At 43.3% G+C, this 14,769-nt stretch overlaps 1 protein-coding gene across 1 annotated transcript in view; it reads right to left on the bottom strand.

The window, feature by feature from the left end:
• LOC139424256 (forkhead box protein K1-like) overlaps positions 1 to 14,769 on the bottom strand; it is a 34,831-nt gene that overhangs the window by 18,106 nt on the left and 1,956 nt on the right. Inside the window, exon 2 of the mRNA XM_071175941.1 lies at positions 13,444 to 13,656. Within this exon, the coding sequence (XP_071032042.1) occupies positions 13,444 to 13,656 (213 nt within the window). The remainder of the gene's footprint in view (positions 1 to 13,443; positions 13,657 to 14,769) is intronic.

The following is a 14,769-nucleotide window of genomic DNA, read 5'->3' as shown; positions in this document are numbered from 1 at the left end:
TAGATACCATCTCCTGCTGTCTGATCCCATGTATTAGATACCATCTCCTGCTGTCTGATCCAATGTATTAGATACCATCTCCTCCTGCTGTCTGATCCCATGTATTAGATACCATCTCCTGCTGTTGTCTGATCCCATGTATTAGATACCATCTCCTGCTGTCTGATCCCATGTATTAGATACCATCTCCTCCTGCTGTCTGATCCCATGTATTAGATACCATCTCCTGCTGTCTGATCCCATGTATTAGATACCATCTCCTCCTGCTGTCTGATCCCATGTATTAGATACCATCTCCTGCTGTCTGATCCCATGTATTAGATACCATCTCCTGCTGTCTGATCCCATGTATTAGATACCATCTCCTGCTGCTGTCTGATCCCATGTATTAGATACCATCTCCTGCTGTCTGATCCCATGTATTAGATACCATCTCCTGCTGTCTGATCCCATGTATTAGATACCATCTCCTCCTGCTGTCTGATCCCATGTATTAGATACCATCTCCTCCTGCTGTCTGATCCCATGTATTAGATACCATCTCCTCCTGCTGTCTGATCCCATGTATTAGATACCATCTCCTCCTGCTGTCTGATCCCATGTATTAGATACCATCTCCTCCTGCTGCTGTCTGATCCCATGTATTAGATACCATCTCCTGCTGTCTGATCCCATGTATTAGATACCATCTCCTGCTGCTGTCTGATCCCATGTATTAGATACCATCTCCTGCTGTTGTCTGATCCCATGTATTAGATACCATCTCCTGATGTCTGATCCCATGTATTAGATACCATCTCCTCCTGCGGTCTGATCCCATGTATTAGATACCATCTCCTGCTGTCTGATCCCATGTATTAGATACCATCTCCTGCTGTCTGATCCCATGTATTAGATACCATCTCCTGCTGCTGTCTGATCCCATGTATTAGATACCATCTCCTGCTGTCTGATCCCATGTATTAGATACCATCTCCTCCTGCTGCTGTCTGATCCCATGTATTAGATACCATCTCCTCCTGCTGTCTGATCCCATGTATTAGATACCATCTCCTGCTGTCTGATCCCATGTATTAGATACCATCTCCTGCTGTCTGATCCCATGTATTAGATACCATCTCCTCCTGCTGTCTGATCCCATGTATTAGATACCATCTCCTCCTGCTGTCTGATCCCATGTATTAGATACCATCTCCTGCTGTCTGATCCCATGTATTAGATACCATCTCCTCCTGCTGTCTGATCCCATGTATTAGATACCATCTCCTGCTGTCTGATCCCATGTATTAGATACCATTTCCTCCTGCTGTCTGATCCCATGTATTAGATACCATCTCCTGCTGTCTGATCCCATGTATTAGATACCATCTCCTGCTGTCTGATCCCATGTATTAGATACCATCTCCTGCTGCTGTCTGATCCCATGTATTAGATACCATCTCCTGCTGTCTGATCCCATGTATTAGATACCATCTCCTGCTGCTGTCTGATCCCATGTATTAGATACCATCTCCTGCTGCTGCTGTCTGATCCCATGTATTAGATACCATCTCCTCCTCCTGTCTGATCCCATGTATTAGATACCATCTCCTCCTGCTGTCTGATCCCATGTATTAGATACCATCTCCTCCTGCTGTCTGATCCCATGTATTAGATACCATCTCCTGTATTAGATACCATCTCCTGCTGTCTGATCCCATGTATTAGATACCATCTCCTGCTGTCTGATCCCATGTATTAGATACCATCTCCTCCTGCTGTCTGATCCCATGTATTAGATACCATCTCCTCCTGCTGTCTGATCCCATGTATTAGATACCATCTCCTCCTGCTGTCTGATCCCATGTATTAGATACCATCTCCTGCTGCTGTCTGATCCCATGTATTAGATACCATCTCCTCCTGCTGTCTGATCCCATGTATTAGATACCATCTCCTCCTGCTGTCTGATCCCATGTATTAGATACCATCTCCTGCTGCTGTCTGATCCCATGTATTAGATACCATCTCCTCCTGCTGTCTGATCCCATGTATTAGATACCATCTCCTGCTGTCTGATCCCATGTATTAGATACCATCTCCTGCTGTCTGATCCCATGTATTAGATACCATCTCCTCCTGCTGTCTGATCCCATGTATTAGATACCATCTCCTGCTGTCTGATCCCATGTATTAGATACCATCTCCTCCTGCTGTCTGATCCCATGTATTAGATACCATCTCCTGCTGTCTGATCCCATGTATTAGATACCATCTCCTGCTGTCTGATCCCATGTATTAGATACCATCTCCTCCTGCTGTCTGATCCCATGTATTAGATACCATCTCCTGCTGCTGTCTGATCCCATGTATTAGACACCATCTCCTCCTGCTGTCTGATCCCATGTATTAGATACCATCTCCTCCTGCTGTCTGATCCCATGTATTAGACACCATCTCCTGCTGTCTGATCCCATGTATTAGATACCATCTCCTCCTGCTGCTGTCTGATCCCATGTATTAGATACCATCTCCTCCTGCTGTCTGATCCCATGTATTAGATACCATCTCCTCCTGCTGTCTGATCCCATGTATTAGACACCATCTCCTGCTGTCTGATCCCATGTATTAGATACCATCTCCTCCTGCTGCTGTCTGATCCCATGTATTAGATACCATCTCCTGCTGTCTGATCCCATGTATTAGATACCATCTCCTCCTGCTGTCTGATCCCATGTATTAGATACCATCTCCTGCTGTCTGATCCCATGTATTAGATACCATCTCCTCCTGCTGCTGTCTGATCCCATGTATTAGATACCATCTCCTGCTGTCTGATCCCATGTATTAGATACCATCTCCTGCTGTCTGATCCCATGTATTAGATACCATCTCCTGCTGTCTGATCCCATGTATTAGATACCATCTCCTGCTGCTGCTGTCTGATCCCATGTATTAGATACCATCTCCTCCTCCTGTCTGATCCCATGTATTAGATACCATCTCCTCCTGCTGTCTGATCCCATGTATTAGATACCATCTCCTCCTGCTGTCTGATCCCATGTATTAGATACCATCTCCTGTATTAGATACCATCTCCTGCTGTCTGATCCCATGTATTAGATACCATCTCCTGCTGTCTGATCCCATGTATTAGATACCATCTCCTCCTGCTGTCTGATCCCATGTATTAGATACCATCTCCTCCTGCTGTCTGATCCCATGTATTTGATACCATCTCCTCCTGCTGTCTGATCCCATGTATTAGATACCATCTCCTGCTGCTGTCTGATCCCATGTATTAGATACCATCTCCTCCTGCTGTCTGATCCCATGTATTAGATACCATCTCCTCCTGCTGTCTGATCCCATGTATTAGATACCATCTCCTGCTGCTGTCTGATCCCATGTATTAGATACCATCTCCTGCTGTCTGATCCCATGTATTAGATACCATCTCCTCCTGCTGTCTGATCCCATGTATTAGATACCATCTCCTGCTGTCTGATCCCATGTATTAGATACCATCTCCTCCTGCTGTCTGATCCCATGTATTAGATACCATCTCCTCCTGCTGTCTGATCCCATGTATTAGATACCATCTCCTCCTGCTGTCTGATCCCATGTATTAGATACCATCTCCTGCTGTCTGATCCCATGTATTAGATACCATCTCCTCCTGCTGCTGTCTGATCCCATGTATTAGATACCATCTCCTGCTGTCTGATCCCATGTATTAGATACCATCTCCTCCTGCTGTCTGATCCCATGTATTAGATACCATCTCCTGCTGTCTGATCCCATGTATTAGATACCATCTCCTCCTGCTGCTGTCTGATCCCATGTATTAGATACCATCTCCTGCTGTCTGATCCCATGTATTAGATACCATCTCCTGCTGTCTGATCCCATGTATTAGATACCATCTCCTGCTGTCTGATCCCATGTATTAGATACCATCTCCTCCTGCTGTCTGATCCCATGTATTAGATACCATCTCCTGCTGTCTGATCCCATGTATTAGATACCATCTCCTCCTGCTGTCTGATCCCATGTATTAGATACCATCTCCTGCTGTCTGATCCCATGTATTAGATACCATCTCCCTGCTGTCTGATCCCATGTATTAGATACCATCTCCTGCTGTCTGATCCCATGTATTAGATACCATCTCCTCCTGCTGTCTGATCCCATGTATTAGATACCATCTCCTGCTGCTGTCTGATCCCATGTATTAGATACCATCTCCTGCTGCTGTCTGATCCCATGTATTAGATACCATCTCCTCCTGCTGTCTGATCCCATGTATTAGATACCATCTCCTGCTGTCTGATCCCATGTATTAGATACCATCTCCTCCTGCTGTCTGATCCCATGTATTAGATACCATCTCCTGCTGTCTGATCCCATGTATTAGATACCATCTCCTCCTGCTGTCTGATCCCATGTATTAGATACCATCTCCTCCTGCTGTCTGATCCCATGTATTAGATACCATCTCCTCCTGCTGTCTGATCCCATGTATTAGATCTCCTCCTGCTGTCTGATCCCATGTATTAGATACCATCTCCTCCTGCTGTCTGATCCCCTGTATTAGATACCATCTCCTCCTGCTGTCTGATCCCATGTATTAGATACCATCTCCTCCTGCTGTCTGATCCCATGTATTAGATACCATCTCCTCCTGCTGTCTGATCCCATCTCCTCCTGCTGTCTGATCCCATGTATTAGATACCATCTCCTGCTGTCTGATCCCATGTATTAGATACCATCTCCTCCTGCTGTCTGATCCCATGTATTAGATACCATCTCCTGCTGTCTGATCCCATGTATTAGATACCATCTCCTCCTGCTGTCTGATCCCATGTATTAGATACCATCTCCTCCTGCTGTCTGATCCCATGTATTAGATACCATCTCCTGCTGTCTGATCCCATGTATTAGATACCATCTCCTGCTGTCTGATCCCATGTATTAGATACCATCTCCTCCTGCTGTCTGATCCCATGTATTAGATACCATCTCCTGCTGTCTGATCCCATGTATTAGATACCATCTCCTCCTGCTGTCTGATCCCATGTATTAGATACCATCTCCTGCTGTCTGATCCCATGTATTAGATACCATCTCCTGCTGCTGTCTGATCCCATGTATTAGATACCATCTCCTGCTGTCTGATCCCATGTATTAGATACCATCTCCTCCTGCTGTCTGATCCCATGTATTAGATACCATCTCCTGCTGCTGTCTGATCCCATGTATTAGATACCATCTCCTGCTGCTGTCTGATCCCATGTATTAGATACCATCTCCTCCTGCTGTCTGATCCCATGTATTAGATACCATCTCCTGCTGTCTGATCCCATGTATTAGATACCATCTCCTCCTGCTGTCTGATCCCATGTATTAGATACCATCTCCTGCTGTCTGATCCCATGTATTAGATACCATCTCCTCCTGCTGTCTGATCCCATGTATTAGATACCATCTCCTGCTGTCTGATCCCATGTATTAGATACCATCTCCTCCTGCTGTCTGATCCCATGTATTAGATACCATCTCCTGCTGTCTGATCCCATGTATTAGATACCATCTCCTGCTGTCTGATCCCATGTATTAGATACCATCTCCTCCTGCTGTCTGATCCCATGTATTAGATACCATCTCCTGCTGTCTGATCCCATGTATTAGATACCATCTCCTCCTGCTGTCTGATCCCATGTATTAGATACCATCTCCTGCTGTCTGATCCCATGTATTAGATACCATCTCCTACTGCTGTCTGATCCCATCTCCTCCTGCTGTCTGATCCCATGTATTAGATACCATCTCCTCCTGCTGTCTGATCCCATGTATTAGATACCATCTCCTGCTGTCTGATCCCATGTATTAGATACCATCTCCTGCTGTCTGATCCCATGTATTAGATACCATCTCCTGCTGTCTGATCCCATGTATTAGATACCATCTCCTGCTGTCTGATCCCATGTATTAGATACCATCTCCTGCTGTCTGATCCCATGTATTAGATACCATCTCCTCCTGCTGTCTGATCCCATGTATTAGATACCATCTCCTTCTGCTGCTGTCTGATCCCATGTATTAGATACCATCTCCTCCTGCTGTCTGATCCCATGTATTAGATACCATCTCCTCCTGCTGTCTGATCCCATGTATTAGATACCATCTCCTGCTGCTGTCTGATACCATCTCCTGCTGCTGTCTGATCCCATGTATTAGATACCATCTCCTGCTGTCTGATCCCATGTATTAGATACCATCTCCTACTGCTGTCTGATCCCATCTCCTCCTGCTGTCTGATCCCATGTATTAGATACCATCTCCTCCTGCTGTCTGATCCCATGTATTAGATACCATCTCCTGCTGTCTGATCCCATGTATTAGATACCATCTCCTCCTGCTGTCTGATCCCATGTATTAGATACCATCTCCTCCTGCTGCTGTCTGATCCCATGTATTAGATACCATCTCCTGCTGTCTGATCCCATGTATTAGATACCATCTCCTCCTGCTGCTGTCTGATCCCATGTATTAGATACCATCTCCTGCTGTCTGATCCCATGTATTAGATACCATCTCCTCCTGCTGTCTGATCCCATGTATTAGATACCATCTCCTGCTGTCTGATCCCATGTATTAGATACCATCTCCTCCTGCTGTCTGATCCCATGTATTAGATACCATCTCCTCCTGCTGTCTGATCCCATGTATTAGATACCATCTCCTCCTGCTGTCTGATCCCATGTATTAGATACCATCTCCTCCTGCTGTCTGATCCCATGTATTAGATACCATCTCCTGCTGTCTGATCCCATGTATTAGATACCATCTCCTGCTGTCTGATCCCATGTATTAGATACCATCTCCTGCTGCTGTCTGATCCCATGTATTAGATACCATCTCCTGCTGTCTGATCCCATGTATTAGATACCATCTCCTCCTGCTGCTGTCTGATCCCATGTATTAGATACCATCTCCTCCTGCTGCTGTCTGATCCCATGTATTAGATACCATCTCCTCCTGCTGTCTGATCCCATGTATTAGATACCATCTCCTGCTGTCTGATCCCATGTATTAGACACCATCTCCTGCTGTCTGATCCCATGTATTAGATACCATCTCCTGCTGTCTGATCCCATGTATTAGATACCATCTCCTCCTGCTGTCTGATCCCATGTATTAGATACCATCTCCTGCTGTCTGATCCCATGTATTAGATACCATCTCCTGCTGCTGTCTGATCCCATGTATTAGATACCATCTCCTGATGTCTGATCCCATGTATTAGATACCATCTCCTGCTGCTGTCTGATCCCATGTATTAGATACCATCTCCTCCTCCTGCTGTCTGATCCCATGTATTAGACACCATCTCCTGCTGTCTGATCCCATGTATTAGATACCATCTCCTGCTGTCTGATCCCATGTATTAGATACCATCTCCTCCTGTCTGATCCCATGTATTAGATACCATCTCCTCCTGCTGTCTGATCCCATGTATTAGATACCATCTCCTGCTGTCTGATCCCATGTATTAGATACCATCTCCTCCTGCTGTCTGATCCCATGTATTAGATACCATCTCCTGCTGCTGTCTGATCCCATGTATTAGATACCATCTCCTCCTCCTGCTGTCTGATCCCATGTATTAGATACCATCTCCTGTATTAGATACCATCTCCTGCTGTCTGATCCCATGTATTAGATACCATCTCCTGCTGTCTGATCCCATGTATTAGATACCATCTCCTGCTGTCTGATCCCATGTATTAGATACCATGATACCATCTCCTCCTCCTGCTGTCTGATCCCATGTATTAGATACCATCTCCTGTATTAGATACCATCTCCTGCTGTCTGATCCCATGTATTAGATACCATCTCCTGCTGTCTGATCCCATGTATTAGATACCATCTCCTGCTGTCTGATCCCATGTATTAGATACCATGATACCATCTCCTCCTCCTGCTGTCTGATCCCATGTATTAGATACCATCTCCTGTATTAGATACCATCTCCTGCTGTCTGATCCCATGTATTAGATACCATCTCCTCCTGCTGTCTGATCCCATGTATTAGATACCATCTCCTGCTGTCTGATCCCATGTATTAGATACCATCTCCTCCTGCTGTCTGATCCCATGTATTAGATACCATCTCCTCCTGCTGTCTGATCCCATGTATTAGATACCATCTCCTGCTGCTGTCTGATCCCATGTATTAGATACCATCTCCTGCTGTCTGATCCCATGTATTAGATACCATCTCCTGCTGTCTGATCCCATGTATTAGATACCATCTCCTCCTGCTGTCTGATCCCATGTATTAGATACCATCTCCTCCTGCTGTCTGATCCCATGTATTAGATACCATCTACTGCTATTGGAGCCTGCTCTGCTCTGATTGGCTGCTGTATAAAACACATGTGGTCCGTCACCCCTCCATCTGGAGAGCTACTGGGTGTGCAGGTTCTTGGTCCAACCCTGCTCAAACACACCAGTCAGCTTATCAAGGTTGAGCAGCTGATATTTTACAACGTGGTTGTGTTAGAGCAGGGTTGGAGTAAAAGCCTGCACCCCAAGCAGCTGGAATCTCCTGGAGGATGGTTGACCACCCTGCAACATTACATTTATAACCAAATACTGTGAGCGTCCCAGCCAGAGCCCGGACTTGAACCCGATCAAACATCTCTGAAGAGACCTGAAAATAACGGTGCAGCGACGCTCCCCATCCAACCTGACAGAACTTGAGAGGATCTGCAGAGAAAAATGGGAGAAATTTCCCCAAATACAGATGTGCCATGCTTGTAGCGTCAAACCCAAGAAGACTCGATGCTGTAATCGCTGCCGAAGGTGCTTCAACAAAGTACTGAGGAAAGGGTCTGAATACTTACGTAAAATGTGATATATATTAATTTTTTTTGCAAACATTTCTAAAAACCTATTTTCCCTTTGTCATTATGGGGTATTGTGATGTCATTATGGGGTATTGTGATGTCATTATGGGGTATTGTGATGTCATTATGGGGTATTGTGTGTAGATTGATGAGGTGGGGGGGGGGGGGGGACGATATAATCCAATTTAGAATAAGGCTTTAACGTTAACAAAAGGTGTAAAAAGTCAAGTGGTTTGAATACTTTCTGAAGGCACTGTATATCCCTACGTTACAGTGGGAAGATCCCAAGACCACACACACACACAGGCCCCTCCTCTGGGCAGCAAAGTAAACACTGGTTTCCAGGGGAGAGTGTGTGTGTTTGTTTTGGCTCAGATGCTGTAGTGCGTCTGCAGGTGGTTCAAACAAAAGAAGAGGAAGGAGAGATGAGGAAGAAGAAGAGTGAAAGACGTATGAAAGGAGAGAGAAAGAAAATAGACAGGAAAAGTTAGATTTAAAAAACGTTCAAACTCAAATTAAACTGTACAACTATAAAACTATAATCAAAACAACCGTAGAACTATAATCAAACAACCGTAGAACTAGCTGGAGCTATAATCAAACAACCGTAGAACTAGCTGGAGCTATAATCAAACAACCGTAGAACTATAATCAAACAACCGTAGAACTAGCTGGAGCTATAATCAAACAACCGTAGAACTAGCTGGAACTATAATCAAACAACCGTAGAACTATAAATCAAACAACCGTAGAACTATAAATCAAACAGCCGTAGAGCTATAATCAAACAACCGTAGAACTATAATCAAACAACCGTAGAACTATAATCAAACAACCGTAGAACTATAATCAAACAACCGTAGAACTATAATCAAAACAACCGTAGAACTATAATCAAACAACCGTAGAACTAGCTGGAGCTATAATCAAACAACCGTAGAACTAGCTGGAACTATAATCAAACAACCGTAGAACTAACTGGAGCTATAATCAAACAACCGTAGAATTAGCTGGAACTATAATCAAACAACCGTAGAACTATAATCAAACAACCGTAGAACTATAATCAAACAACCGTAGAACTAGCTGGAGCTATAATCAAACAACCGTAGAACTAGCTGGAACTATAATCAAACAACTGTAGAACTAACTGGAGCTATAATCAAACAACCGTAGAACTAGCTGGAGCTATAATCAAACAACCGTAGAACTAGCTGGAGCTATAATCAAACAACCGTAGAACTATAAATCAAACAACCGTAGAACTAACTGGAGCTATAATCAATACAACCGTAGAACTAGATGGAGCTATAATCAAACAACCGTAGAACTATAAATCAAACAACCGTAGAACTAACTGGAACTATAATCAATACAACCGTAGAACTATAATCAAACAACCGTAGAACTAGCTGGAGCTATAATCAAACAACCGTAGAACTATAAATCAAACAACCGTAGAACTAACTGGAGCTATAATCAAACAACCGTAGAACTATAATCAAACAACCGTAGAACTAGCTGGAGCTATAATCAAACAACCGTAGAACTAGCTGGAGCTATAATCAAACAACCGTAGAACTAGCTGGAGCTATAATCAAACAACCGTAGAACTATAATCAAACAACCGTAGAACTAGCTGGAGCTATAATCAAACAACCGTAGAACTAGCTGGAGCTATAATCAAACAACCGTAGAACTAGCTGGAGCTATAATCAAACAACCGTAGAACTATAATCAAACAACCGTAGAACTAGCTGGAGCTATAATCAAACAACCGTAGAACTAGCTGGAGCTATAATCAAACAACCGTAGAACTAGCTGGAACTATAATCAAACAACCGTAGAACTATAAATCAAACAGCCGTAGAGCTATAATCAAACAACCGTAGAGCTATAATCAAACAACCGTAGAACTATAATCAAACAACCGTAGAACTATAATCAAACAACCGTAGAACTATAATCAAACAACCGTAGAACTATAATCAAAACAACCGTAGAACTATAATCAAACAACCGTAGAACTAGCTGGAGCTATAATCAAACAACCGTAGAACTAGCTGGAACTATAATCAAACAACCGTAGAACTAACTGGAGCTATAATCAAACAACCGTAGAATTAGCTGGAACTATAATCAAACAACCGTAGAACTATAATCAAACAACCGTAGAACTATAATCAAACAACCGTAGAACTAGCTGGAGCTATAATCAAACAACCGTAGAACTATAAATCAAACAACTGTAGAACTAACTGGAGCTATAATCAATACAACCGTAGAACTAGATGGAGCTATAATCAAACAACCGTAGAACTATAAATCAAACAACCGTAGAACTAACTGGAACTATAATCAATACAACCGTAGAACTATAATCAAACAACCGTAGAACTAGCTGGAGCTATAATCAAACAACCGTAGAACTATAAATCAAACAACCGTAGAACTAACTGGAGCTATAATCAAACAACCGTAGAACTAGCTGGAGCTATAATCAAACAACCGTAGAACTATAATCAAACAACCGTAGAACTAACTGGAACTATAATCAATACAACCGTAGAACTATAATCAAACAACCGTAGAACTAGCTGGAGCTATAATCAAACAACCGTAGAACTAGCTGGAGCTATAATCAAACAACCGTAGAACTATAAATCAAACAACCGTAGAACTAACTGGAGCTATAATCAAACAACCGTAGAACTATAATCAAACAACCGTAGAGCTAGCTGGAGCTATAATCAAACAACCGTAGAACTAACTGGAGCTATAATCAATACAACCGTAGAACTATAAATCAAACAACCGTAGAACTAACTGGAGCTATAATCAAACAACCGTAGAACTATAATCAAACAACCGTAGAGCTAGCTGGAGCTATAATCAAACAACCGTAGAACTAACTGGAGCTATAATCAAACAACCGTAGAACTATAATCAAACAACCGTAGAACTAGATGGAGCTATAATCAAACAACCGTAGAACTATAAATCAAACAACCGTAGAACTAACTGGAAAAGTACAATGGTACAACTCTAGAACTATGCAAATAGGCGTACAACTCTAGAACTATGCAAATAGGCGTACAACTCTAGAACTATGCAAATAGGCGTACAACTCTAGAACTATGCAAATAGGCGTACAACTATAGAACCTCCAAACGACACAACTGTAGAACTAGAGAAATAGATAGTTGTAATTAACAGGGAGGTAACCCCTGTCATTAACCTCTCAACCTTTTCTTCACTCATGTATTTTTTAATAAATCAGTCTTTTTTCAGCACCTTACTTGTGCTACAAACGACAACACTCCACCCCCTCCTCTCCCTACACATCCCTCCTCTTCTCCGTCTTTCTCCCCCCCCCCCCCCCCAACAGTGTCAGCACGAGAACTGCCAAGGAGAGGGGGAGGTTTGGGTAGAATATAAACACACACAGTATAAACTTGTCCAACTAGATCAGTGGCTCGTATTACCATGTGAAGGCCCAATGTTTTTGTTTTGGAAGTGTGTGTGTGTGTGTGTGTGTGTGTGTGTGTGTGTGTGTGTGTGTGTGTGTGTGTGTGTGTGTGTGTGTGTGTGTGTGTGTGTGTGTGTGTGTGTGTGTGTGTTAGTGTACGTGTACGTGTATGTACATGTGTTAGTGTGTTAATTGTTGTGGGGGGGGGTAGCAAGCCTGAAAAAGGTCACAGTGTGATAGGAGCGAGGGAAGGGGTGTGTGTGTGTATGGGGTAGAGTGTGTGAGTGAGTGTGTGTGTGTGCGGGAGTGTGTGTGTGTGTGTATGGGGGAGAGTGTGTGAGTGTGTATGGGGGAGTGAGTGTGTGTGAGTGAGTGGGGCCTAAGGGGGAGCTCTGAAAAGGAAACCAGTGAGTGGAGAGCAGGAGAAAAAAACACAAGCCTAGGCAAAAAAAAAAAAAAAAAAAACCTGGGGTTGGACCAATCAGGAGCCTGCTAGCGGCTGCCGTGCCATATATGGCTTGTGTACACATACTATGACACCGGATGGCCCACGTGGTGCAGGACAACACACACACCACCAGGGGGAGACAGACACACAGGGAATGTGCTAGAATACTTCCTCTTTCCAGGTTTTTTAAAATTCTGACTCAAAGTATTGGGCGAGTGTTTTCAGGCGCCTATGTCCAAACAGTAAAGAAGATAATAATAATAATAATAATAATAATAATAATAATAATAAAAGGATAGAATTTTTCAAAACGGATAAATGTTTTTATTGTAAAATTAAAATGACTAAAACCCAGATATAAAAGTACGTAGAAAAGATAAGAGCTATATCTTGAAATAAAAGACAGAGCTATATCTTGAAATAAAAGATAGAGCTATATCTTGAAATAAAAGATAGAGCTATATCTTGAAATAAGATCATGTTGTTAGACACTAGACAAATAAGGGACAATCTGAAATTCCCCTGAATGATGATGTCATGGCACGAGCCTCCACTAAAGCCAATTCAGAGATTCTGAACGTGTGTGTGTGTGTGTGTGTGAGCAGGCATGTGTTGGTGTGTCTCCTCACCTGAGGGTCCCTGTCGGAGAGGGCAGCGGGCTGACCAGGTGTCGCAGGTCCTCGTGGTGCATTGTGGGAATGCTGATCTTGAGGGGGGAGATGTGTGGGAGGAGGGTGAGGCGGGGCGGGGGAGACCGCTGCTCCTCCTCTCTCGACTCCTCCCCAGACAACAGAGAGGAGAACTGGATTTTGATCACTGTACTGGGGAACCTGAACACACATCTAGGAGGAGGAGAGGGAAGAGGAGGAGAGGGAAGAGGAGGAGAGGGAAGAGGAGGAGAGGGGGAAAGGGAAGAGGAGAGGAGGAAAGGGAAGAGGAGATCGGGAGGAAGACGGACGGAGGTGTTTACTTCAGTATATCTTAGAGTTACTAGACATCTCTTCAGTAGAACACTTCCTACTTCCTGGTAGTGCAGGCTTTAGTTCCAACCCAGCAATAAGTTTAAAACCTCAACAGAATCGGTGGGTCCCTCCGCGGGACGGTTGATTTAACGTAGGCTAATGTGATTAGCATGAGGTTGTAAGTAACAAGAACATTTCCCAGGACATAGACATACCTGATATTGGCAGAAAGCTTAAATTCTTGTTAATCTAACTGCACTGTCCAATTTACAGTAGCTATTACAGTGAACTAATACCATGCTATTGTTTGAGGAGAGTGCACAGTTATGAACTTGAAAATATATTAATAAACCAATTAGGCACATTTGGGCAGTCTTGATACAATATTTTGAACAGAAATGCAATGGTTCATTGGATCAGGCTAAAACTTTGCACATACACTGCTGCCATCTAGTGACCAAAATCTAAATTGCACCTAAAGTCCTAAGTTAGATAAGGAAATGTATTATCATTTACCAGATCTAATGTGTTACATTCTCCTACATTAATTTAACATTTCCACAAACTTCAGTGTTTCCTTTCAAATAGCATCAAGAATATGCATATCCTTGCTTTTGGTATCAAGAATATGCATATCCTTGCTTTTGGTATCATGAATATGCATATCCTTGCTTTTGGTATCATGAATATGCATATTCTTGCTTCAGGTCCTGGAGCTACAGGCAGTTAGTTTTTGGGTATGTTTTTTATTTTATTTAAGGGGCGGAACCTTTTAACACACCTGTGTGTACAGGCCTCCAGACTAACATTTTCCCCTGGTGGTACTGGTGCCACTAAGTTTTTCAGTTGGTGGCAGCAGGTTAGCATATACACACACACACACACAAACACACAGTTCCGTTGACAGCTGTACCTGCCTCACACTTCATTTTTGAAAACACACACATACCTGGGTAAGAACAGGAGCTATCCCTTGTTCTCCTTTCAAAATGT

This window comes from Oncorhynchus clarkii, chromosome 13 (assembly GCF_045791955.1).
Source record: "Oncorhynchus clarkii lewisi isolate Uvic-CL-2024 chromosome 13, UVic_Ocla_1.0, whole genome shotgun sequence".
In the NCBI taxonomy this organism is placed as follows: Eukaryota; Metazoa; Chordata; class Actinopteri; order Salmoniformes; family Salmonidae; genus Oncorhynchus; species Oncorhynchus clarkii.
Note: the sequence above shows the minus strand (reverse complement) of the source record. Positions and strands in the feature narration are given on the sequence as shown.